Here is a 26,750-nt window from a genome sequence, read left to right as displayed (position 1 = left end):
GTCCCTACTTATTTGTCTTCTACCTGAGAGAATCTCTTTGCCTTTTGTAAGCGTCTCCTTTAGGCCATGCGCAGCCTCAACAAATGCCTGAGGTAGAATATTACCACCCGTTTCTGCTCACATAAGAATTACTTTTCCATGTCTAGAAAGTAATTTCTCTCTATATACAACACTTTACATTCATAATTCTCTAACGTGCTTCAAGAAATGTATTATCTTTATTTTTATCTGTTTCTTTTAGTAGGAATGATAAAATCAATAGCTTGCTACCTTCTATATCCTCTCAGAATCAAAAGTTCTTTTTTATTATTATTATTGCTATATGGAGCATGAACTCACCAGAATAAAAGAGAGAGAGAGATAAAGAAAGCACTCCCAGGGATACAGCAGTTAGCGTAATGGCTATGTTGCTGGACTCCCATGTAGTCGACCGCAGTTCGCGTCACAGACCCGGTGGCTTAAAACTCACACCGGGCGCGTGTGTGTGTGTGTCCAAGATCCCGAGAGGAGAATGGAGGAGAAGGGATTGCAGCATGGCCATCCCCCCTGCGGGGGTGATTTCTCGCTTTCTGTCTCTATGTCTCTCTCTGTCTGTCTGGCGAGAGCACGCGCCCTATAGCGAAAACCTCTCCAAAAAAAAGAAAGCACTGCCACAATGGGGCAGGGTCATACCACAACCTCCTTCCTCCACTTTCCCATCCCGTCAGGATTTGGGGCACACGTGCACACACCCAGCATGTTTCTGAAGTCACAGGGCCAAGACTAAGCACAGCTGGCCACATGGGATCTAGGCTCTATGCATGGCACTTAACCACTGATCTATCGTGCTAGTCCTATTTTTTTCCCCTCTATTTCATTACTGTACATCTTTTCATTGTACAACATGTTTTTTCCTAGCATAAACAGTGCATATTAGTCAAGTCAAAGACATTACCATAAACATTATCTACCACAAGTAACTACATTTTTGTCTATTAAGTTTTTTTTATTTGCTCAGTTTTTTTTCCCTGATCCCCTCCCTCCCACCTCCTACTACCCACTCCCAGTTACTCACCCCGATTACCCTTAATTACTGCTACTTTCAAGAAACTTAGAAAGTTTTATTTTGTTTGTGTTGTTTTCTGAGTTCCTTTATTTATTTCAGAAGAAAGACAGACACTTCTCAACAGTCTTGATGCCGCAATTCACCTCCACCTCAGCCAGTCAAGACCACAGCTGCGCCACATTCACCATTCATGGAGAAACCTGTGACTTGAATGCAGCACCTTCCCACATGCCTCTAGCACTGCGGAGTGTGCATCATAGCTGTGCCACCGGGGCGGGCCAGACACGGTTCTTTGTATTCATTTTTACCAAATAAGCTTGCCTTTTATAGGAGTACCAAGTACCTCTCTCCTCTTCCATACAAATTTCAATTAGTCTGTCAAGTTCATGATGGAAACTTTTGAGGTTTCATTTTAACTGCATTATATTAAATGTCTATTATCAATTAAAGTGCTAACTGCTTTTGTTAGATAAGTCTCACAATCCATGCACATATGGTATGTTTCCATTTGTTTTATATCTAATGTCTTTCACTAAAGTGTTGTATCTATAGGTTTGTGTATATCTTATAAGATTTATTCCTACATATATTAGACCTCTAAATGCCATATTTTATTTGACTGCATTTTCTAAATGTTTATTAACAGAAAATATAAATGCAAATGGCTTTTCCATAATACTCTTATTTGATGAAAATGTATTATATTTTCATTCATCTTAATTATGTTAGTTTAGATTTTCAATAATGGCAATCATATTACTTACAAATAATTATTATCCAAATTATTCTCCAAAATAAATGTTTATTTACCAAGGGGTGAGGGCAGTTACTCTTGATTAATCTATGATCATATATAAAATATTCCCAACATTTCTCATTAAGTATAATTTTTGCTGTAGAATTTTCATTTAGACCCTTGATCTAATCAGAAAATTTTTCTTCTATCCCTTGTTTCCTAAGAATTTACTTACAATAAATAAATGATAAATTTTATCTAACATTTTTCTATATTATTTTATATAATTACCAAAGTTTCTTCCTTCAATTTGTTAATGTTATAAGTTGTATTAATTGATTTTTCTTAGAATTATTTTATTTAACTTTATTTATTTATTTTATTTGACCAGAAAGGGATAAAGTGAGAAAGAGAGAGGGGGGAGGAAATGAAAAAGCAAGCCACTGGGTCTGGGGTGTGAACCACAGTCAGCCATGTGGGAGTCCAGCACCCTTAATCACCATACCACCTGCTAAACCTCTGTTACATTTCAAAATCTGGCCAAAAGGCTTTAAATCTTCTATAGTTTTGGTCACCTGAATTTTTACAGTAAACATTATACTTTATACTTATATTGAAGTATAAAGTTATTTTTAAACATACTCTATTTTCCATCTTCTTAAATCATGTTCTCTATTTTGACTGCCATGGAGTTTTATAGATATTTCTTGGAAATTTCTCCATACCTCTCTCCAGTTTACTAATTTGCTGTTCCATCTCTTTGTCTGATTGGCTAATAAATCCATTTTATCCAGATTTTATACTGTATGTTTTTATAGTCTTAAACCTTTCATTTATTCTCAAACCACTGTTTTATATTTTGTGCCTTACAGTATCTAAAGCATTTGCAGGTTCGATTCTGTCAATTCCATTTTTTGTTTGTTTTTCCTGCTGGCTCTTACTCTTCATGGCTTTCTTATTCCATTTTGTCTTGTTTAGTCTCTTGTTTTGCTTCATTTTTGTTTTCACTGATAACTCACATTTGCATGTGTCTTATTTGAGCCCTGAACTGTGGTGGTTTTCAGGGGTGAAAGATTTGTTCTGGCACTCCTCACAGGAACCACACTATACTTGTGTATTGAGAACTGAGACCACCTAGGAAATATGAAGTCATCCTGTAAAACCGAAATCAGTGTTTTATCATTCAAAGTTAGAATGAAAACTTTTTCTTCCATTCAGTACCTCAGTTCAAGACGATTTTTCGTATCCTTTCCTGAGAGGTAAATGTATGCGGTGTGGGAGGGAAAGATGCTCTGTGACCATCCCACCTCATATAGACCTAAAGTTCATTCCATTATCTCCCCTTCCGAAGAGTCCTTGAAAACAAATTTTATCTGCACAGAAAATTCTGTCATGGAGAATTGACTTCTGACTTTGTTTTCTTCTGTTGATTTCTTGGCCTCTAGGAATTTCCTACTTTTTGTCTATACATAGAGGAATACATAAAGATCTTATTTTTAATATTTCCTCCAGCTTGTTTTTTTTTTTTCAGCAGGAGTCTTAAGACAATCTAGGCCCTAGTACTACCTGAAAGAGAAATAAAATCTTACTAATTTTTAAATTTTTATTGCAAATCTAAATAAAAATAATCAGTCAATAGTCTAGTAGTAAAGAGTTCTTACCTATAAAAATTAAATAACGATTGTTAGTTTAAATTAAGAAACAGAAAAAAAAAACTGAAGAAGGTGTCCCAATAAGTTCTTCATTATAGAAAATTGATTTAAAGAAGTATGCTCTTCTCTGAATCTCAGCATAGAAAAAGATTATTTCATATTGTTCTTAATAATTTTTATTTAAGTTTATTTGAAGTAAGCATTAGTTTGTCGAGTGCCTGAGAGTTTAAAAAAAAAAAAATAGCAGGTGATGATAAGACAAAATCTCCTGTCTGTAGAAATTTCCACTGCAGTGGCCAAGCTATACAGATAACTAACAATCACAGTAAAGTTTTTTCCAATTTTATATAGTAATATCCTTGATTTGATCATTACAGCAATTTGATCTATAGAAAGTGTAACTGATTGACTATGTATATAGTAACACCAATAGAAGAAGGTCACTCTTTTCTCAGCCTGTCTATCTGTATGTTGAGGAAGAGCTGGCATCATCTGTCATTTTTTCAACATAAAGTTATCATAAGAGCAGAGTATTGAAAATAAACAGAATTTTCCAGGCACCAAAGAGAGTAAAGGCTCCAGGACAAAGGAGGGGAAACTAAACCAGATAATGATAAAGAGACACTAGGCAGCATTGTGCATTATGTGTGCAGGAAACAACAGCTTCATAATCTGAGATTTTAAAGAGCAAGAAGGGTTCGTGAGAGATGAAATTGAACACGTCTTCAGAAGGCCCAGAAAGGACTTTGGACTTGATCTTTCAAATGACTAAAAAGTATTGTTTTAAGCATCAAAGGGGCAAAATAAATTGTATAACAAATCTTTTTATGGTTTAGGCTGTAAGACACATGTGGTTACCAGAGAGGACAGAGACAAAAAGAGACAATGAGAGGGTGAGAAATCATCCAGTGGGAGGATGACCAAAAGACAATGAGAGGGTGAGAAATCAGCAAGTGGGAGGATGATCAAACCACAATCCCTGCTCCTCCATTTCCCCCTGGGATTTTGATCAAGCACACACATGCACCCAGCATGATTCTCAAGCTACCAGGTCCGAGACTCAAACCTCAGTGGGCCACGTAAGAGTCCAGTGCCTTAACCACTATGTCACCTGCTGGACCCAACTTAGCATTTTCTATACATTGTTCTATGAAATTTACTTATAATTTTAATGAAAATATATTATTTTATTAGTATGCCAAGAAAATTTTTTCTGATCTATAGGTATATACACACACATATATTTATATATTACCTGAGTTTTTCCATGTGTTGCCAAAATTTTAATAATTGTTTAATAATTTAGAATTTTTATATTCCAAAAGCACTGTCATACATGTTTTATATATCATCTAAACTTTGATCAATTTAAACTTTTTGTACTTTTATTTGGAATTCAATGTGGTTGCTCCTTGTGACTGAGGCTTTTTGAAGAATTTATGAAAAGTTTGATATTGTTGATTATTCAGATTTTTCTAAGAGTGTTCTTGCACGAATTTACATATCCTAAGCAAAAGCTAAACTTCATTACATTCTGTTTTCCAACAGGAATTTTAAAATCACTATTCTTTGTCCCTTGGAAAAAACACTCTTCGTATCTTTAATGAGATCACATTAAAGGTATAAGTTGTGGAGAACTTACATTTCTACAGTGTCTTCCATGGACAAATAATAAGATAAGACATCAACTGATGAAATTATTTATGCATCTCTCAAAAGTTGTTAACTTTAAAGTTACTAATTTTGAACTAAAGTCTTTTTAGGAGACTTTTGCTACAGCTTACCAGAGAGACAGAGAGATAGAGACAGAAAGTGAGAAGTTAGCCCCCAGAGGGGATGGCCACACCACAATCCCTTCTCCTCTATTCTCCTCTTGGGATCTTGGACATGCACGTACACATACCCAGCATGAGTTTTAAGCAGCCAGATCTGGGACTTGAACCTTGGTTGACTATGTGAGAGTCCAGTGACCTAACCATTTTGTCATCTGCTGACCCCTGAACAAAAGTCCTGAATATTTTTGTCATGTTCTGTTCTAGGACTTGGGTAATTTTTATGCCTATAAATAGGCTTTTCTTACCTTATTTCTTTATATTACTTTATTGCTAATGCATGTAAAAATTATGATCATGCTTCATTATCTTATGTTTTATGATAGTTTTAGGCTGTTTTCATGCTTAATTACCTTATGTTATATGATAGTTTTTAGCTGTTCCCTTTAGTTTTAGGTAAAAAAGTAGGCTTTAACAGTCTTAATATTTGTTTTCCCCCAAATTAATATGTTAAATCCTAATCTTCCAAGGTGATGGTATTAGGAGGTGCAGACGTTGGGAGGGGATTTGATCAGGAAGGCACAGTGTCAACAGACACTAAGTCTGCCAGCACCTTGAACTTGCCTGTGCATTACGGTTGGTGACTCCATTCTCCTTGTCATTCTTCCAGGACTCTGGCTGATGTAAGGCCAGCGACTGCAGCGTCACCATTGTCATTTACAGAGAACAAAAAAAGAGAGCATGACAGATCACTCGGGAGTTCTTAGGACCGAATTGGAAGAAAGTGTTGGATTTTTTATTTTTATTTTTATTTTTATTTTAGATTTTTGTCATAGGGAGAGTGTGCTTGCTAGAGGGAAATATGGGAGAAGAAAAATAAAAAATCATTCCCCCGAAGGGATGGTTATACTGCAATTCTTTCTCCTTCTCCTCTTGGGACTTTGGGCACACACACACACCAGGCATGTTTTCCAGGCTGCAGGTCTGGGTCTCTAATGGAGCAGCAGTCCATGTGGGAGCCAGTGCCTTACAAACCATGCCACCTATTGGACTCCCCTCCAAGCAATTTTTTTTTTTCTTAAGATTCTCCTCAGAGGTTCACTATTATTTGCAGTTATTAGTAAGTATCATTTTAAAAGTAAGAAAAAAATGTAAGGAGTTAAAAAATCTCTTATTACTTACATTTTTAAAGAGAACAAAGAAATCATACAGGAGATATTAAAAATAAAATATTTTAATATTAAATGAAAGGCCTCTGGCTTAGTTTCTCTTACAATGTAACAATGCCCTGGAGTCATTCTTTATACTAAAGAATGAATGACATTTTAGTGCTTGAGTTTTATAAGCTCCCATACTTTAAGAACAAAGAGACATTGATAAAATTCTTAAATGATAGTAAAGAAAAAGTAAAAGCTATTCATTACACTTTTAATATTAATACTAGCTTAATTTTCTTTGTCATTTCCTGACAATGCTAAATGGTTATCAACTGTTTCTCAGTAACTAAATCTATTCACATGCAACTCTGTGTGTGTAGTCATTCAGATTCTATGTTGCTTCTAAATAGAACAATTAGAAAAAAACAATTTAGAAGAATATGGAAACTAAGCCTTACAGAATAAAATGTGCTAGGCTAAATTGAAAAACTAAATTGAAAACTCATTTCTAGAACATAAGATCCTTTCCAAAACAAAAGAATCTTCCTGTATTTCCATCTTTTAAGAAACAAAATCTGCGCATCATTCACATATGAGACATGTCTATGAAGTCTCAAAAATAATTAACTGAGTAAAAGTGGATCAAACAGCTTTTGAAGGGAGATACCCCTGCTTTTCGCCACCTCATGCTCTGGGACAAAACTAATGGCTCCATCTTTTGTCCCAGCTTCTTTCTCTTGCATAGCACCAATACACTCGGGAATAATTATTTAAACAATCCTTTAGAAGACTGTGAAGACGGTAAATGCAAAGTAGATACTATTAATGCCCTATATAGCACCTGACACAAAGTAGATACTTAATTAATGTATAAAATTGTAAGAGATGAAAAAAATTAGAAAGAAAAAGTAAAGAAAGGGAGGCAAGGAAGAAAGGAGAAAGAGGGAGGAAAGAGAGTGAAAACAGAATTGATAAAGCCACAGAGAATAAATATGATACAATCTTTAAAAAAAAATTTTTTTTGCCACTCAAGAGAGAGAGACCGAGAAAAGGAAAGTGAGAAATCACCCTTGCTCCAAGGGGGGATGGTCACTCCTCAGTCCTTTCTTCTCCATTCTTCTCTTGAGATTTTGGACATGCATGCACACATGCCTGGCATGTGTTTCAAGCCACCAGTTCCTGGAGTCAAATCAGTCAGCCAAATGGGAGTCCAGAGTCCTAGTCACCCCACCGCCTGCCAACCCATGATACAAGACTTTTAAAAGTCTTCTCAATCGATAACAAATTTCTTATCCAGTTCTTAACATGGATTTTGTGCCTACATTGAACTGCATGAAGTTGTCACCAACCATTTACTGTGAGTAATATTCTTATAAAACAGCAAGGTTGGTGTTCTTATTTTAACTAATAAAGAGTCCACTATAAAATGTTCAGAGAGAAAGAAAAGTTAGCATCATAAAATCCTAAATTTTAATAAAGCAATAACTGAGTCATACATCAGTTTAGGAAAAAGAATTCTCATTTATGTACTCATTCTGTGCAAATAAAGTGGAAAGATCTACATCTGTGATTTAACATACAGGTGATGGACAAAAGTTTAATTTTTTTCTGTCTATTTCCATTGTCTCTGAACCTTTTAAATCTTTTTTTTAAACCTCAAGTAAGAAGTGCTTTCTAACAAGACACACCGGCTTAAAATAGTGTGAATAACTGACAGTCTTTTTTCTCTCATGTCTTGAGATCTCAACTACTCAGAAATGGCCTCTCGATAAGAAGCCTAGTTTGCTGGTTATTTTCTAAAGTTCTTTTCTGTTCTCTGGAGAGCTTATATACATTTTTTCTTATCCTTTTAGTTTATTCCTTGTCATGTCTCAAATGTTCATTTTTTATAAGTTTCTAATTTTCTAAAAATGGGGAAACCTGCTTTACTTACACCTACGGTATTTCTCATCGTTAAACGACTTGTGTTCTCTCCCTTCCCATGTGGCATGGGTTTTCAAAACAGAGCTTGTGTGTGCTGGGGAACTCGTGTAATGGTGCTTGATTTCTCCTGCTTCCTCTTACTCATCTCTGATTTCTAATACAAAATATATACAGCATATGCAGTTGCCTTGCATGCAGATGTGTAGCAACTGCTCAACTCATCTAAGCAAGGGTCCCATTATGTCAGGTAGAAAAGTTGATATATTCTAACACTGAAATGTGAAAGTTTGCCATGTATCTTTCTTTAGTTGAAATGTTCTTTTATAAACTCAGGAACGGTTTTTTGTCCGAGCTATAATCTCTATGAATGCATAGGTCAGTGTCTATACAGAGTAAGTGCTCAATAGATATTGGATGATGGGAAGGACATTGGTGAGCTCCAGGAAACATCAATTTACCTACTTAGAATCCATCGTATTTACTTAACGAAAACATAAAACTAAAGTCTATTATATTTCTTGCCTCAATGATATATGGAAATTTGAAATCCATTTCTTCTTTTGGCTATAACATAAATACATATTTATGATTTTTAGAGTTGTGCAATCAACAAAATGTGGCTCTAAGTGCTTTGGAAACTAAACCTCTTTGCTCACCATTATATTTCCTAGTTCTTTTACAGGTTGAATTACATGAAACAAAACAGTCTTATTTACTATTTTCATTCATTTCCTGACACTGGTGACAATAATGCCATTAATTACAGGGGATTTCTGGGAATAGAAAAATAGATATGTCTTACTTTCTGATATGAACATGCCCTAATGGAAGCAAAGATTAATTGAGGAATAGTTTCCTCTTTGAGAACTGATGGTATAACAGATCACAACGCAACAGAGATAAACCATTAAAATAGAGTTGCATTGGCTTGTACTTCTATACTTGTTCAAAAAAATAAAATTAAATTAAAAATTACAGAATATGGGCCAGCTCCCTAGTCTGGTTGTTAAGAGAGCCATATACCACATGGCTGACTGTGGATTAAATCCTGGTCCCTGAGGCTTGGAACACATACAAGGTACATGTATATGCATGTCCAAATTCCTGAAAGGAAGGAGAAATGAAGAAGGCATGACGTGCCCCATTAAGGGATGCTTCCTCTCTCTCTGTTTCTCTGTTTCTCTGCCTCTCTAGCAAGCTCATGCACCCTCTAGCAATTTGCAAAACTGATTATAGAATATTAGAACTGGAGCTGTCTATGCTGCTCATTTTACAGATTAGAAAGTAACGTCCAGAGAGTCACTAAAAAAGGCCTTTGAGCCAATGGCTATACATCTGAAATTGGTGATTTTGATTCTTAACTCAGTCCCCATCACCTTTAAAAGGTTTTAAATTTAGGTGGACACATATTTTACATGAGTTGTGCTAAAGGTTAAAAGAACAGATTGCCTGGCTCCAAACTTGGTCCAATTTCTCAATGCCTCTATGCCCCAAGCACCTTATCTGTGAAATGGAGCTATTAACACACAAAGATTAATTAGCTTATGTAAATGCCTGGCATACACTAGGCACTTGGTAAATAACCAGCCATTAATATCATTGTTAGAGCAAAACCCTAGGAAAAATGTGCATTCAATTATGACACCATTGGCTATTGCTCTCTTCCCCTGTCTTGTTGTCTTAAGATTTGAGTTCTTAATCAGAGTGTGTCATGAAAGAGCAGGCACAGTGTGGCAGGGACCAGCGGGAAGTCACTTCTCAGGAAGCAGGGAGGTGGGATACAGAGCGTGAGTTACTACGCACCACACACATGTGCACGTGTGCGCACAAACACACACACACACAGAGTCACTATATTCTCCAGCCTAATCTCCCTAGATTAGATGAATAAATAGAAACATTTCTTGAATGTTGCCACTACCTGGATAGCTGAACCTGAATCCTAAACAGGGTAAGAACAATCCCCATTGGGATCAGCAGATAGTATAAAATGGTTAATCACTGGACTTCCACATGGCTGACCAGTTTGAGTACTAGACTAAGAGGTTTAAAAATCATGCCAAGTGCATGTGCGTACATGACCAAGATCCTAAGAGGAGAATGGAGGCAAAAGGGGTTGCAATGTGCTCATCCTCTTTGTGATTTCTCATTTTCTCTCTTTCTCACTTTCTGTTTCTCTGTCTCTTCAGTGAGCACATGCACCATATAGTAAAAATATCTCTTTCTCCAAAAAAGGAACTATCCCTGTTGCTATTGGGCCTGAATGATCAAGCTTAACAATGCAGTTGGGGCTGGCTCTGATTCGACTATCACCTTCATGCCTTCAACTTTTACTCTACTTTTAATCCTGTGTCTCCAGTGATCTTTATTTTATTAATACTTTATCCCTCTACACATTTAACTACAATGAGCCTTAAATCACATACACCATGTTTTTCTGCTTTGTTGTTCAGCACAATTGAAGAGATTTACTGAATAAAGAAAAGCAACCTATAGATATGTGTATATATATATATATATATATTTAATTCCGACCAAAATGCAAAGTGCATGGTCAGAACTCAGTCTCTACCATTCCACTGACCTCCTTTACATTCTTTCAGCCCACCTTTAAGTTCCTCACAATAATCAGCCCATTCATCCATCAATATGCTATGGCAGTCTATCTTTAACTCTTGCAATGATGCTTCAGGTCAGGGATTATCTTTATCTTCATTTTGCACACAAGGAAGCTGAGTCTGGGAAGATCATGAAAAACCAGAAGCCACAAAAATGTGGCTGAGTCAGAATGTTAGAGTTCCATTGTGGATTTACTTGGCTCTGCACCCCCAGCTCTCTCTGTATATGAAGTGCAGGGGAAAGAATGACCTTCCTTGCTTGTGTATGCTGCTGTTCCAGAACAGCTACTAAATCTAATGTTCTGAACTACCAATTACTTACAGAGATTGTCTAGTTCCAGCTTCCCAATCAACATTGTATAATTATACTAGTCTACCATGACCAGTTGCTGGTGTGCCCAGCTGGCAGGGTGACCTGACAGCTATCTGGATCAGAAAGTTCTCGACCAGACTTTTCCAAAGCACTCAACCTAATCCATTGACCTCGGTGGGCTGCACAACTATAATTTTCTGTGGGTGAGAAAGATTGGGAAGCAAGTTCAGGACTTTGAAGATGCTCAATTGTCAGTAAATCTGAGCTACCACTAGCTTTAATTGCCCTAGTGCATTGCCAATGAACTGCAATAATTCAAATTTCACCTTCTGGTTATCAGTAAGATATAAAAAAAGTGTCATAGAGTTACACTTCTTCTCACAGAATGAGGCTTAAAAATAAAATTAAAGATTACACTTTATCATTTGCAAATATCAATTTTAAAGTATCTAGAAAATTGACTTCTAGTTTCTGCTTAAATAGGTCTATGGAGAAGTATGACAAAAACATCTAAAAAAAGAAAAACTAATACAAAATAGCTCCTATCTCAAACAACTAAACAATAAATTGTAAACTGGATTCGGGGGAAAAGTAATAGTAAAACACTTTATAATTTCTTATTTCATGGTCACATATGCCTCCTGCTGACTGATATTGTTCAGTTCCAATCCCAGCATTTATTAAACCAGAGATATTGTGTATTAATTCATATTATATTATAAAACATTCTATTTTAAATTTGCATTTATAATAACATTGGCAAGTCACTTGTATTTGGTGTAGTCAAACATTTCATCAAATATCCATTCACTAAATAAATGCTATTGTAAATGTTATCTTTTATCACCACCTGGTGGCAGAACATTTTCTTACTTTTCTTCTCCTTTGAGGTACTTTTTGTTGCTACTAAGCGACATCTCTAAAGCAAGAAAATCAGTTAACTGTAGCATTGATAGTTAAGTATTGATATGTACTAAGCATATTACATGTACTTAATAGATATCTATGGAATGAATGTGTTTTTAATCTTAGTAGATTCCAATGTCTATCAACTTTTCATTTGACTTGTATGAAACTCTCGAATTTGACGAATACAACTGTGAAAAAAAAAAAACATGTACTTAATAGATATCTATGGAATGAATGTGTTTTTAATCTTAGTAGATTCCAATGTCTATCAACTTTTCATTTGACTTGTATGAAACTCTCGAATTTGACGAATACAACTGTGAAAAAAAAAAAAGGGATCCACAGTATTACTCCCTCAGGGGGAGTAATAACCTTCTTTCTAAGTTTAATTGAGTTTTGGTTTAAGCTAAGAGAGCTCTGTGACTAAAATATGGTTGGTTAAATAGATCATTGTTATTATTCTTAAGAATATAAATACATTCAATGCTGCAAAATTTAACAAATCTTTTCCATGATACCAAAATGTAGGAGAAAATTTGAAAAACATTTCTCAAATATGATTGGAAACAAATATAAAGCCCTTACAAAGAGTAAAACAAAAAACAGAAACCTGAGTTGCACATCATTTCTTGTAGACCGCCGCCACCCCGTGGGCAGGGAGAGAAGTGCTGTGGTTGTGAATCTGTTAAGGTGGAAATCTTTCGTTAGAAAATTCCTACTTAAAAATGTAACTAAAATGTAATCATTGGAAACAACAGCGACCACAAGTCCAACAACATCCTACCAAACAAACAGATGAAAATGCTATGAGGCATTTGATTAAAACTTATGAATCAGAGTCACTCTTTAGCCATTAATTTTCTTCAGGCTGTGAAATCTTGGGAAGTTACTTAAATCCCCTCAAGACTTAATTCTGCAAATATTAAACAAAGAGAGTAGACTAGACAGATAATACTCCTCGCAATTTGGCAAGTACATGATTTGAGAGGCATTACAATTTTAAGTCCAATTGCCAGTCATTTTTCTATCTTCAATATTTGCTACATTTCTGAGCATACAATATGCTTCCAAAAGATATTTTAACTATTATTTATTATCAAATAAGAAACCCATTTGTCCAATATTACTTTATAACATATGCTTCCAAAAGCAGCACTAATGCTAAACAGCTTTCTCATTTCCAGCCGGTAAATTCTATGGCATGAAAGTATGAGTAAAAAGCATTCCAAACAAATACAAACACTAGAGTGTTGATAGAAATTAATGCTTGTTATTTATTTCACTGAGAAATGCACAAAATTTTCCCTTTTTTCAGGAAGTTCACGATGCTTTTTAAAACTCAAACTTGTGAGAACAGTTTTATATCAAATGCTTTACCTCTTATTAGGTCATCTCTACTAATAACATAAGTTGCTTTGAGTATGTAAATTGGAACATATAAAAATAATGTTTATATGGGCCTATGTGTATTATTAAAAGGTAATCAGAAATAAGTGGAATAGGAGTAAAGATGGCATGGGATCCTCTGAGTGCATGTTCAAATCAGAGAACAGAAATTTTACAAGGATGGGAGTTTGAAACTTACTATGAGGAACCAATATTATAAATCACTTTCTTTCAATTCCCATGTATGTATTTTACCTTACGGTCTTCTTTCTACCTTCAATTTTTTTTTAATTCACATTTTGTTTACATGTATATGTGCATTATACGTGTATATGTGCACAATATCACAAGCCTAAAGAGTGTTGGTCTTAAAAAAAAAAGGTGGATTAAATGCTCTTCTGAGCATGGATGGAGTTTTTCAGCTTAGTAATTGGCAACTCCTACATTCATGTCCCTGTTGAAGTGATTAAAAAAGAATCATTTCCCAGAACTACAGGTGCACAACAGATTGGAGTCATTATGCAAAAGAACAGAAATCTGGAAAGAAATCCAGAGAATAGAAAAGCCATGTTCCTAGCCATTTTTTTTCCTTTAACTCAGTTTTTTCGACTCTATTTGGATATATACAACGTGAAATGTGAAAAAATATAGAGAGATTTGAAGTAACTCCTGTAACATTAGAAATGTATACCTTAAGTTAAATAAACTTCCAATAAAAACACACCGGGGACAGAAAAGGACTAAAGGCCAAACTTACATTACTAGATTTTAGAAACTAATGTTTATGTAGAGGAATTGACACACGAACACATTACACAATAATTTTTTTGTTACACATTTTCTGCTGGTCTTCAATTTTCCCTTCCTACCCCAATTCAAAGGAATCCTATATACCATCACTGGTCTTAAGTCTTCCCATCCCCAGGCCACCACAAATGTCTGTGAGCTCCACCTTGAAGTCAGTGTGAGGCTGCAGCTGCTGTTCACTACACATTGTTTTCTGAGCCTTCCTCTAAGCAAGAGGTTTGAAAATTTATTGATGGCTTTGCCATCACATGTTCATGATTTCATGATCACTATCTCCTAACGTCGTGACTTCCCTCAAATGCTCTCCCAATCATCTCGTTTTCTAAGGAGAAACAAGTGATGGGATGAAATAAAATGAAATCATGAAGAAGAAGAAGAAGAAGAAGAAGAAGAAGAAGAAGAAGAAGAAGAAGAAGAAGAAGAAGAAGAAGAAGAAGAAGAAGAAGAAGGGACAAACCATACTGTATTGGAAGAGGGGAATATACAAATAAATGCCTGGAAAGCAAAGTAGCGAGACAGGATGATGGGATGTGTTCGAGGTCACAGCTGAAGCAGGAGTTAGACCAGACAACATAGGAGCCAATGATAGCGCTCATAAGTACAGACGTCAATATTAAGGAGAAGTCGATATTGAAGGAGAAATGGAATAGGTGAGAAAAGGCTGCAGAGGAGGAGAGTGAAGGGAGGAAGGCTAGAACACAGCATCAAATGTTGTATGGTGGGCAAGTGGAAGAGCCAAGAAAAGAGAAAGCTCCTAGTGCAGATAGGGACCTTAAACTGCTGTTAAAATACATTGAAGTCCTGGGTTTATCATTCAACGCTTAACAATGAGAGGGACCAAAAGTTGTTAGTAAGCACTTTCAAGAGCAAATCAGTTTGCTCTCTGCCATTCTTGCACATTTGATCTTTCCTGAAGAGGAGAAAGCAAAGTTCATGGTTTTGTTTCTGAAGTAGGCAAATCTAGAACGCTGAGAGAAACGATGTTGGAAGGTATCCCGAAAGAAGAGTTTGGAATCGGAAACTGTAGTTAGACTAAAGGGGATGCTTCTGCCTGGGGCACTCTAACTTTGGGAGGACCTAGGGTGGAGCGAGAAAAGGCCCGGATCCTCTAGGAGCCTAGGTGGGACCGGATGGGGATGGCGCGGCGAGCCGGGAGGCCGGGCAAGGCGCGGAAGTGGGAGTGCGCGAGTGTAACCAACGCGGGTCGGCCCCGGGACTTGGACAGTCGTTCTCACTATTGTTCCTGTGGCTCTCCGCCTGTGAAAGCATTGTGAAACATTTCCTTCCTCCGGGCCATTGAGCTCCTCCCTCTTTTTTGATAGAAGAGCCTCCTCGCTTTTTCTTAGAGTCCTGGAGGTGGCAAGGCTTTCGTAACGCGGATGCAGCCATGTCCCTTCCTGCTAGGAAGAGGAGGAAGGCGTCGGGAAGAAAGCCGGGTTCCTCATTCCACCACTGCACACTTTCTAGCCCTAGCGGCAGCCAATGGTCCCCGAGCAAGAAAGTGGGGTTCCTTCCACCTCTCTGACAGTCCGGCCTACGCCCTGCAGCTGCTGTGAAGTGTCAGTACGCAGACTGGGCAGGAGATGATTCTTCCTAGAGTAAAGAGAAAGCGCAGTTCCTTCCTTGGGCTGTAGGGAATTGAACCACAGTCCAGTTTGCCCATTTCGGGAATGTGAGCCCGGGTGCCTCAAATACGCCGTAGGGCAGCAGTGCTGGTGAGGGGAAGGTCAGCATAAGCGTATTTTATAATCCAAAGAGCCTGAGAAATGTCTCCTACCCTCTCATTCAGGCAGGCTTGGGGAGGGCGGTGTGCAGGGACAAACAGCTTCCCCCAGTAGAAGTTGGGGATAAGGGCGCACGCTGCAGTAAACTCTCGAGGCACGTGAGGGAGATTGGGGAGGTGGAGTGAAGCACTTATCTAAAAAGGGCAGTCCTGGCTTATCTACCAAATTGGGGAAGGGAAAGTTGTAAGAGGGAGGGGTGCTCGGGGCAGTTCCAGAACACGCAAATCTTGCAGAAGGGACTCAGCGTTCCACGCCGACCCTCCTTCCAGGAACTGCAGCTCAGCGCGGGAACTCTGTTCCTTCACTTGCGGACCTCCAGAAGGGAGGCGATCCAGGAGGACAGCAGGGGAGAGGCGCCCTGTAAAGAAGAACCTTCTCCCCGCAGCCGCCCCAGCGGCACAAAGTGCTGGTCACAGCGCCCCTTCGGCGTCTTCCGCCCCCAGACTGACTGGCTTGGAGTGGAGCCAGAGTGGAGGCTGCCCCCTCCCCCGCCTGGGCCGGCGACTGCGAGCCCAGTTTATTAGGCCTGCGCTCTGGGGGCGGTGTCTTGGGGATGGAAAGGCGGCCAAAAGGGAGGAGGAAGAGGGGCGGGAGGTACTCCTAAAAGTATAAAAGAGCCGCCCGGGCAGCCCAATTCTTACGCTCGCTGGGAAGCGACTTTGAGCCTGGGGCCTTTGCAAAGCAAGGCGCGCAGCCGGGTGGAGAGGGCACAGCCCTGCTCAGAGTGAGCGGCACCGCGGCCCAGCCCCCGGTCCTCTCATTCCGGCCGGCCCTACAGGCGCTCCAGAGCGCTCCGCTGCAGCCACGCAGTTAGAAGTGCAGCTTAAGTGACTCCTGGAGCTTCGGCTGTCGCCGGCTCTGTGCGTGCTTTCAAAGAATAATAGTAATTGTTAACTTTAACAATCTAGAACGAGGCCAGAGAGGCCCCGCATTTCCAACTTGAACAAAAGCTCTGCAGCTCCGTGCGCTGAGGCGCGCGGAGTCTCGGAAGCTCGGATGCAGCGAGCGGTCCCAGAGGGATCCCGAAGGTGTATGCCAGGCGGCGGCATGCGGAAGGCGGAGCGGGTGCCATGGTTTCCAGGGTCGCAGTCCGCGCCCACGGTGCTGCTGCTCGCTACGGCCGCAGCGCTACTGGCCGTGCCCGGGGGGCCCGGGCGCCCGGCCCAGCACGACGAGGAGCTGGTGCTCCCAGTCCTGGAGCGCGTCCCGGGACAGGGGACCACGCGTCTCCTACTGAAAGCCTTCGGCAGACAGCTGCACTTAGAGCTGCAGCCGGACCGCGATTTCCTGGCGCCCGGCTTCACGGTCCAGACTGTGGGGCGCAACCCCTGGCTCGATGCACCGCGTCTAGACCCGGACCGAGATTTAGCGCACTGCTTCTACTCCGGCACGGTGAATGGCGACCCCAACTCGGCCGCCGCCCTTAGCCTCTGCCAGGGCGTGAGCGGCGCTTTCTACCTGCTGGACGAGGAGTACTTCATCCAGCCCGCGCCCGCCACCGCCACCGAGCGCCTGAACCCCGCCGCCAGCGGGGAGGAGCAGCCGGCGCAGCCACGGTACCATCTCTTGAGCCGGGGGGTGCGGGGCGCCGGCGGCAAGTGTGGGGTCGTGGACGACGAAGAGCCCGTGGGCGAGAATGACGAGGCGCAGCGGAGGTCCCAGAACCGGACGGCTCAACGCACCGGCTGGCCAACAGGTAGGCGAGTCGCTCTCACTAGTACCTCCATTCATCCTCCTCTCGCTTTATCCAGAGCGACGGAGGGCAGACTATTGCTTCTATGCAGGAGCCTGTCTTTGGACAGGATAGAGACCTGCAGTGCAGGAAAGTGAGCTAATCACATTCTGCTGGAAACTTAGTTCCATTCGTCCGAACAATGAATAACCAAGAAAGCACAGACCAACAGTTTTCTGCAAACTAAGGCAAAGCGTTTCGACAGGGAAAGGAGTTTTTAACCCGACTCCTTCCAGTTTAATAGTGTGAGCATGTGTGACTTAACTTTCCATCTCGCTAATCTCTTCTTAACGATTTTGAGTGCTCTTTGGCCGGGTTGCAACGTCGCGCCGAGTTTTGCAACTGCCGGCTGAGCATGCACCCTGCACTCAGAGGGCGGGGATCGAGAGGGCGAGCCAGGATGCCTACTTCAGAAGGTGCCGGAGAATCCGCGCAGCTGAGCTACGAGCCCTGGTTCTATGGGCTTCTATCTCCCTTCCCCCCCGCCCCCCCATAAGGGGCTGACCCCGACTGACTGACGGCGCCGGCCTCTGCAGAACCTGCCCGGGAGGTCTTTGCGCGGCTTGCCCCGCCTCCGCGGCCTCCGGCACCGCCTCCTTTTGGTCTCCCTCTCCCCTCTCGCGGCCATAGTTCTGTTCTCAGGCACTGTTGAACATTTGTCACCGCTCTTTCCTCCTGCTACGCCATCTCCTGACTATGTGTTGTGTACGGTGCTTACAGTCCAGTTAACTTTTCTTTATCATCTTGGTCCTTTTGTTGCTATTGTTCCTTAACATGCTCACGTTAGACCTTTAGAAATGTCTGCTTTCTCCCTGCTTGTCTGCTTCTGGGAGAAGTGACAGAGGTTACAGCCCGGGTTAGGACTTCCCTGAGGGGGACTCTTCCAAATAATCAACCACGAATCGAGGCGGGAACTTATTTCCGTGGGGTAGTAGACTGCTGGGCAGAGTGGGTGGTCCTCGTGCCAGGATTTGGCAAGAGCAGAGCACCCCAGGGACCCCTGGAATGAAAGAACAGAGCATTGCAGGCTGAGATTCCTTCAGGCCCGGCCCCTTGGCCACAGCCCCAGCCCTGCCCCAGGCCTTCCACGTGGAGCCCGATGATCTCATTCAGGATTTGAGTCCCGGCCTGTGAGAGAGTGACTCAGGGCACTCTGCCTGCTGCCCTTGCTCCAAGTTTTTACTACAGCTGGGTAGGATGCCTCCTTCAGATGTAGAATTTCAAAGAGGACAAAAGCAATCCTGCCTGCTCAAGCACACACAAGGACTAGCCTGACCTCTGGGAGGAGCACATGGGCTTTCTATTTAAGGCATAGGAGACCGCTTTAAAAAATAACATATTCGGTGAGAAGAGGTGCAAATATTTTTATTATTGTTGTTCTGGGTGTATTTTCGTTTTATTTGCCTTGACAGGTTTGGCTTTCCTTTTATACTCCCAGAAGGTAACTATTCTTGGAGGGCTTGCCCCTGAGCAAACTGTTTTCTTTACAGGAACTGGGAACATAAGAAAGAAGCGATTTGTGTCCAGCCCCCGCTATGTGGAAACCATGCTGGTGGCCGACCAGTCCATGGCAGAGTTTCATGGCAGTGGTCTGAAGCATTACCTTCTCACCTTGTTCTCGGTGGCCGCGGGGTTGTACAAACACCCCAGCATTCGGAATTCCATTAGCCTGGTGGTGGTGAAGATTTTGGTCATCTATGAGGAGCAAAAGGGGCCAGAAGTGACCTCCAATGCTGCCCTCACACTGCGGAATTTCTGCAACTGGCAAAAGCAGCACAACCCACCCAGTGACAGGGACGCAGAGCATTACGACACAGCGATTCTGTTCACCAGACAGGTGAGAAGCAGATGGTTCAGTTACGAACTCGCCCTCTTGGGAGTCTGTTGTCGTACCACGATAAGTTTAGGAGGGTACTTCAAAATGTTTTTGGAAAATGCATATTGTGGGAAAACTATGGCTTTCAGGAGGTTTCTGCAGGAGAACAACTTAAATTTTCATTCCGTTAGCCTATGCTTTATTTGAAGTTCACTATATGAGCACCAATGCCTTTACATGTTAATGTTTTAATTGGCTTACTTATTTCTATTACTGTAATGCCAATATCTTGAGTTTCACGATTCTACTTCTAACAATAAGGGGTAAAGATGCTCCAAAACGTATGTGAAGACACACCTTGCAGAGTTAGATGCCAAGGTGTCTGTTCTCCTCCTTAATGAATATACGCCTTTGCTCCTGGTAGGACCTGTGTGGGGCTCAGACCTGTGACACTCTTGGTATGGCTGATGTTGGCACTGTGTGTGATCCCACTCGGAGCTGCTCAGTCATCGAAGATGATGGTTTACAAGCTGCCTTCACCACAGCTCATGAATTAGGTAAGTCTGTTTCAGAGAAGGAGTTAAATCCAAGTCATGAATTCAAACTGATAAGACAGTACAACACTATCTTAATTTAAGAGGGACAGAATCTCCAAGTTATGCTACTATTTTAAATACCAGAGCAGCTTAGAAAACATAGGAAAATTATTCACTGCTACAAACATGGTTGTCTTTATTAGAATAAACAATGATATAATGCAAGGTATGGGCATTTGGGAATTTACATGTTTGTTTACACCTTACAAGGAGGAGACATTTTTGTCCAAAATAGATTGTCTCCTAAACACATTTCGTCCTCTAGAATTGTCATTTTAAGATAGATGAATCCCTGTTGAGGAAAAAAAAAATTCTTCAAATGAGCTAAATTTTAATGTGGGTTTTGGATTGCTTCCTAGGCCACGTGTTCAACATGCCTCACGATGACGCAAAGCAGTGTGCCAGCCTTAACGGGGTGAACCAGGATTCCCACATGATGGCCTCAATGCTTTCCAATTTGGACCGTAGCCAGCCCTGGTCTCCCTGCAGTGCCTACATGATTACTTCTTTTCTGGATAATGGTCACGGTAAGACTGCCCAAGCTACCCTTTCCAGATTGCATCCAACCTTCTATGTTGCAGAGCTCTGCTTAGAGGAACTTTTTATTTTTTGTTCTTTTTATTTTATTTCCTTCAACATTACTTTCCACTGTGAGGATCATAACTTCTCAGATCTTATTTCCCCATAAAAGACAGTGGTTCTGGCTAAATTGCTCCCAAAGTCCATTCATTCACATTTTTTGGCAGAACAATAATTTCCTGTCATTGTTAATACAGAAATACCCCATTGAGGATAACATCTTAATCATAATTTAAATCTCTCTGGCATTTTTCCCTAGAGTTTTCAAATCACTTTGCTATGTATTATCTTGGAAAAATATTTTCTGAAACCACGAGCTACTCTCTGCATGCTTTTGTTAACTATTTGTTATTGTTTTTTGACTTTCTTTTCTTGCAGGGGAGTGTTTGATGGACAAACCTCATAGCCCCATACAGCTCCTGTCTGATCTTCCTGGTACTTTGTATGATGCCAACCGGCAGTGCCAGTTTACGTTTGGGGAGGACTCTAAGCACTGCCCTGATGCAGCGAGCACATGCACCACCTTGTGGTGCACTGGCACCTCTGGCGGGTTGCTCGTGTGCCAAACCAAACACTTTCCCTGGGCAGATGGCACTAGCTGTGGAGAAGGGAAATGGTGTGTGAATGGCAAGTGTGTGAACAAGACCGACAAGAACCATTTTGATGTGAGTTTTTGTTCTGAAACACATTCACATCCCTTTAAAATTTAGAATTTAAAAAAAGAATGAAATGAAACCAAAAGGTTTGATACCAAGTTAACTATCCCCCTATATGGATTATGGTACTAATACAAGATAGCTTATTTTAGTGATTCTTTGCCCCATGTGTTTTTCTTTTATTTCCTAAAAGTTCTTTTTAGAGAATTCTAACAATGATGATTGGTGTCCCCCATTTAGACCCCTGTTCATGGAAGCTGGGGACCATGGGGTCCCTGGGGAGACTGTTCGAGAACCTGTGGTGGAGGAGTTCAGTACACAATGAGGGAATGTGACAACCCAGTCCCAAAGAACGGAGGGAAGTACTGCGAGGGCAAGCGAGTGCGCTACCGATCATGCAACATTGAGGACTGTCCAGATAATAATGGTGAGCAGTGATAGACTCCAACTTGGACACATGGAGTTCAAAAGCTGTGCCCACAGACAAGCTGTTGAAGGGTGGAAAGTGATCATCTCCTCATATCATTCTTTTCCCAGGAAAAACCTTCAGAGAGGAACAATGTGAGGCACATAATGAATTATCAAAAGCTTCTTTTGGGAGTGGGCCTGCAGTGGAGTGGACACCCAAGTATGCTGGCGTCTCACCAAAGGACAGGTGCAAGCTCATCTGTCAAGCCAAAGGCATTGGCTACTTCTTCGTTTTACAGCCTAAGGTAGTTACTTTTATACTAACTTTTTGCCTGAGAACCAAGGCCTTGGGTGCTACCTTTTTATGTGATCTTTGACATGTTTTCTTTATATATTAATGTTTCGAACTCAATATATATATTGAGTTTCAATTTTGAGCTTTTCTTCTGTATTCATTGACCATAGTTTTCTTTGAAAAGCCCTTCAAAAAATCAAGCACTTGTCTGTATAACTAGGTTTCAGAGACCACTCATGGTTACATAAATTATATATTAACACAGCAACCAGTGGTTTGGAGAAATAGGTTAGGCATGGTCCAAAGTACTTGCTATTAGGTACCAGCAATTAGCATGTGCAAACAGACTTACTAAAATGGAGATCTGAGCACTCATTATTCTTATGTGTGAAGACATACCGAACTATGAGAAGCATCACTTCTTTTGCTGTTTTGCTGGTAATTCTAGCTCTGAGGTAGAACATGGAATTTAATGTGGTTGAGAGTATTATGGGTCATTAGTACAGAAGGCTATAAAAAAATTCCCAAATTGCAGACTCAGCATTCACCAAATGACTTGTGAAGCACCTGCTGTTAGCAGAGATCACTCTAGGCTCTAAGACGACAGTAGCAAACAAATTGATAAAGAGTTCAGTTTCAGTGACTTTAGTTACAGGAGAGATGCACCAGTAAACAAAAATACTCAAAAACTTTGTAGATTTTTTCAGATGTCTACACGTCCTATTAAAGATAAAGTCAAAGTGAAGAGTAATGAAGAGCACGTAGAGAGTGCTATGTTAATTGGTATGATCAGAAAAACAGAGGGAAGCGTTCATAGCATTATCTTCTTTCTCGCTGGTGTGTTACACCACACACGTGTACTTTTGTTCCCAGGTTGTAGATGGCACTCCGTGTAGCCCAGATTCCACCTCTGTCTGTGTGCAAGGACAGTGTGTAAAAGCTGGTTGTGATCGCATCATAGATTCCAAAAAGAAGTTTGATAAATGTGGTATTTGTGGAGGAAATGGATCTACATGCAAGAAAATATCAGGCTCGGTTACAAGTGCAAAGTAAGTTTTAAAACACATACCCTCAGAAACTTTATAAAGTAGATGTAACTCTGGGCAAAAAAAAAAAATACATTAAAATTATTAACATGTTCTTAAGCTAAGTAAGCTACTTAGCCCATGAATGAGAGATGAATTTCTGCTTTTCTTGCCTACAGACCTGGATATCATGATATTGTCACAATCCCAGCGGGAGCCACAAACATCGAAGTGAAACAAAGGAATCACAGGGGATCCAGAAACAATGGCAGCTTTCTTGCCATCAAAGCTGCCAATGGCACATATATCCTTAATGGTGACTTCACTTTGTCCACTTTGGAGCAAGACATTACCTACAAAGGTACAGTCTTGCGGTACAGCGGCTCCTCGGCAGCGTTGGAAAGAATTCGCAGCTTTAGCCCTCTCAAAGAGCCCTTAACCATCCAGGTTCTCACCGTGGGCAATGCCCTTCGACCTAAAATTAAATACACCTACTTTGTGAAGAAGAAGAAGGAATCTTTCAATGCCATCCCTACATTTTCAGAGTGGGTCATTGAAGAGTGGGGTGAATGCTCTAAGTCATGTGGATCAGGTTGGCAGAGAAGACTGGTAGAATGCCGCGACATCAACGGGCAGCCCGCTTCAGAGTGTGCGAAGGAGGTGAAACCAGCTAGCACCAGACCATGCGCAGACCTGCCTTGCCCCCACTGGCAGCTGGGGGATTGGTCTCCATGCTCCAAGACTTGTGGGAAGGGTTACAAAAAGAGAACCTTGAAATGTCTGTCCCACGATGGAGGGGTGTTGTCTCACGAGAGCTGTGATCCTTTAAAGAAACCTAAGCATTACATAGACTTTTGCACGATGGCAGAATGCAGTTAGGCAGTGTTAGTGTGGAGGAACAGGCAAAGGGTGGAAGGTTGATCACTGAAATCAGAAAGGCTGGAGGATCCAGTGGATCTTACCAGCCACCAGTGAGACGTGTTGATGAGATGGGACGTGTGGAGGTAGGTAGGAAAAGAGCTAATTATTAGATATCCTGTCAGTTGCAAATGGGATAGGGTAGTTAAAAGAATTATTAACTTCTGAGCAATGATATAGCATAATAAAGCCCTAGGGCATTATTATTATTTCTTTTGTTACATCTATTAAAAAAAAGAGATTGTAAAACTGTAAGAAATATTACAACCTCTGTTTCCTGGTACTTTGACTAAATACTTTGTATCATGGAGGTTGGGAAATGAAAAGCAAGAGGAAGAAATTTCATTTAAAACTTGGCTTACTTTACCTCACTAGCAATGTGGGGAGAAAGGAGCACAAATAGAATCTTTGTCTAGCACCACTGAAGGCTGCTACTATTTCAGAGAATGTTTATCTACCCTTACTATCAAGAGTTAAAAGGTGAGATTGTTCGGTATGAGAGGAAGGCTCAGCATCCGAAATGACCCCAGTAGCCCCATATTTACCTTCTTTTACCATCTCAGTCTGTTTATAATTCATTTTGAGGAAGAAAGAATCCCATGTAGTTATAAATGTGTATTGAGTCTACTAAGGCAAAAACAAAACCAAAAAAGTATCACAATGCAAGGTGCCAGTAAAAACTAGAGAAGACACAGTGAGCTTGGTACCTCCAGCCTTTCATCCCTCCTTAGGTAAGCCTATTTTGAAAAGGTGGATGTGAAAAAAATCACTTGTGTCTCAACAAAGTAAGGTCACACAGAGGAGATATAAAGCCAGAACAAGAATGGGGTATGTAGAATGGGGTCCCACAGGTTTGGGGACATAGAGAACATTCATCTCACGGTGGAGAAGCTACTGAGGGTAGCAGGTCCATCCCCAGCAGCTGGTCCAACAGTCGTATCCTGGTGAATGTCTGTTCAGCTCTTCCACCATGAGAGAGAATATGACTTCTTCCATATGTATATAGTAAAACATGTTACTATAAATTCTATGTACTTTATAAGTATTGGTTTGTGTATTCCTTCTAAGAAGGACTATAGTTTGTGATTAATACCTATAATAACATATTTATTTTTATACCTTTATTTCTAATGATAAAAACGTTTAAGTTATCACTTTTATAAAAGTACATATAAAAATAGAGTATTTATGCAATATATGTTACTAGAAATAATAAAAGAACACTTTTTGGATGTGTGTGTCTGTTTTTTGAAGTAGAAATTAATTCCTGGGAAGATTCAGTCACAGACATTGAGTGTGAAGACTGAATCTTTTCTTAAGTTTTTTGGGATTAGTAGCTTGTTCTAATTCAATGTATTTCATTTATTTTTGGATTATGAGATTGTTAAAAGGAAAGGAATCTATGATATCCATAGTGATAAATAAGTTTGTTACTAATGTATCTAATAAAATACACCAATGGTTAGCAAACTTTATAAAGAACTAGATGACAACTATTTAGGGCTTCGTGGGTCATATCATCTGTTGTCACAACTGCTCAACTATGCTGCCATAGCATAAAAGCAGCTGCAAATAATACAGAAATGAGTGGACATGGCCACATTATAAGAAGCGTTATTTACAAAGGCAGATGACAGGCCAGATTGGTTCTCTGGGCTCAGTTTGCCAAGCTTTGATATGTGCCATCAATTAAATGGATACGGCTGGGTTCTGGATGTTTTTTGATTTGTATCTCAGTGATACCACATGAATAAATAAACTTACGTGAACATATTTAAGTTACTGACTAGAAAATGATGCCTCATAAGTTTCATCTGGGATATCTGAGTCAAACCCTCCAAGTGTTTCACTTGCTTATCAAAAATACCCGAAGTATTTTGGAGAAACTGGAAAACACAAGCCTCTTGGGTAACTTTTTGTGTTTCAGTACATTTCAAATACTTAGTGGTACATCGATGACATTAAAAGTTCAAACTGCTTTCAGAGTAACTACATTTCTTGTAGAAAAAAGTATATTTACTGGAAGATTTAGATTATGTGGTCAACCACTGACACTTTCAATTTTACATTTTCATCCTTTTTTTTTTTTTCATCCTCAGAAGGATCATCTTAAGTAGTACAACATAACGTGCTAACTTTAGGTTTAATGTAACAATTGGTCATTATTTCCAATTTACTCACAGAATTACACAAAATGTCCCCCACCCCGAATAATTGAATGCATAATTCTCAGGAGTAGACAAGCAAAGAGCAGGATGAGAAGGTAGGGAGAGTCATGTTGTTCTATGGTTAGTTTTCCTGATGACTAGGTCATGAGATTGAAAGATAAAAGTGACGTTTGCTCACATGATAGGAATTGGACTTGGTCTCAGAAAATACGTTTAGGGAACCAGCGTAATGGCTATATCGCTGGACTCCCATGTAGTCGAACGGGGTTCGCATCCCGGACTCAGTGGCTTAAAACTCACACTGGACGCATGTGCATGCGTGCCCAAGATCCCAAGAGGAGAATAGAGGAGAAGAGATTGTGGCGTGACCATCCCCCCTGGGGGGTGATTTCTCGCTTTCTGTCTCTATGTCTCTCTCTGTCTGTCTGGCGAGCGCACGCGCCCTATAGCAAAAA

The 26,750-nt window shown here is 40.4% G+C and overlaps 1 protein-coding gene and 1 pseudogene across 1 annotated transcript; one reads left to right on the top strand and one right to left on the bottom strand.

Annotated features, from left to right (window-relative positions):
• Positions 1 to 5,916, bottom strand: part of LOC102496612 (succinate dehydrogenase [ubiquinone] flavoprotein subunit, mitochondrial-like) — a 58,464-nt pseudogene extending 52,548 nt beyond the window's left edge.
• Positions 5,917 to 16,909: 10,993 nt separating this feature from the next.
• Positions 16,910 to 25,359, top strand: ADAMTS1 (ADAM metallopeptidase with thrombospondin type 1 motif 1). The gene is made up of 9 exons (XM_006157709.3): positions 16,910 to 17,798; positions 19,325 to 19,671; positions 20,075 to 20,207; positions 20,606 to 20,773; positions 21,204 to 21,490; positions 21,722 to 21,908; positions 22,019 to 22,194; positions 23,058 to 23,233; positions 23,389 to 25,359. The coding sequence occupies exons 1-9, from the start codon at positions 17,099 to 17,101 to the stop codon at positions 24,086 to 24,088; spliced, it is 2,874 nt and encodes a 957-aa protein (XP_006157771.1). The 5' UTR covers positions 16,910 to 17,098; the 3' UTR covers positions 24,089 to 25,359.
• Positions 25,360 to 26,750: the final 1,391 nt, after the last annotated feature.

The sequence above is a fragment of the Tupaia chinensis genome, unplaced genomic scaffold (genome assembly GCF_000334495.1).
Source record: "Tupaia chinensis unplaced genomic scaffold, TupChi_1.0 Scaffold000557_1, whole genome shotgun sequence".
In the NCBI taxonomy this organism is placed as follows: Eukaryota; Metazoa; Chordata; class Mammalia; order Scandentia; family Tupaiidae; genus Tupaia; species Tupaia belangeri.
Note: the sequence above shows the minus strand (reverse complement) of the source record. Positions and strands in the feature narration are given on the sequence as shown.

What these genes read in the sequence shown, in the direction of transcription:
- ADAMTS1 (XM_006157709.3), top strand. Translation starts at nt 17,099, where the DNA reads ATGCAGCGAGCGGTCCCAGAGGGATCCCGAAGGTGTATGCCAGGCGGC. An exon ending in TTTTCTGGATAATGGTCACG is followed by an intron (nt 20,774 to 21,203) that starts GTAAGACTGCCC and finishes CTTTTCTTGCAG; the next exon opens with GGGAGTGTTTGATGGACAAA. An exon ending in TCTTCGTTTTACAGCCTAAG is followed by an intron (nt 22,195 to 23,057) that starts GTAGTTACTTTT and finishes TTTTGTTCCCAG; the next exon opens with GTTGTAGATGGCACTCCGTG.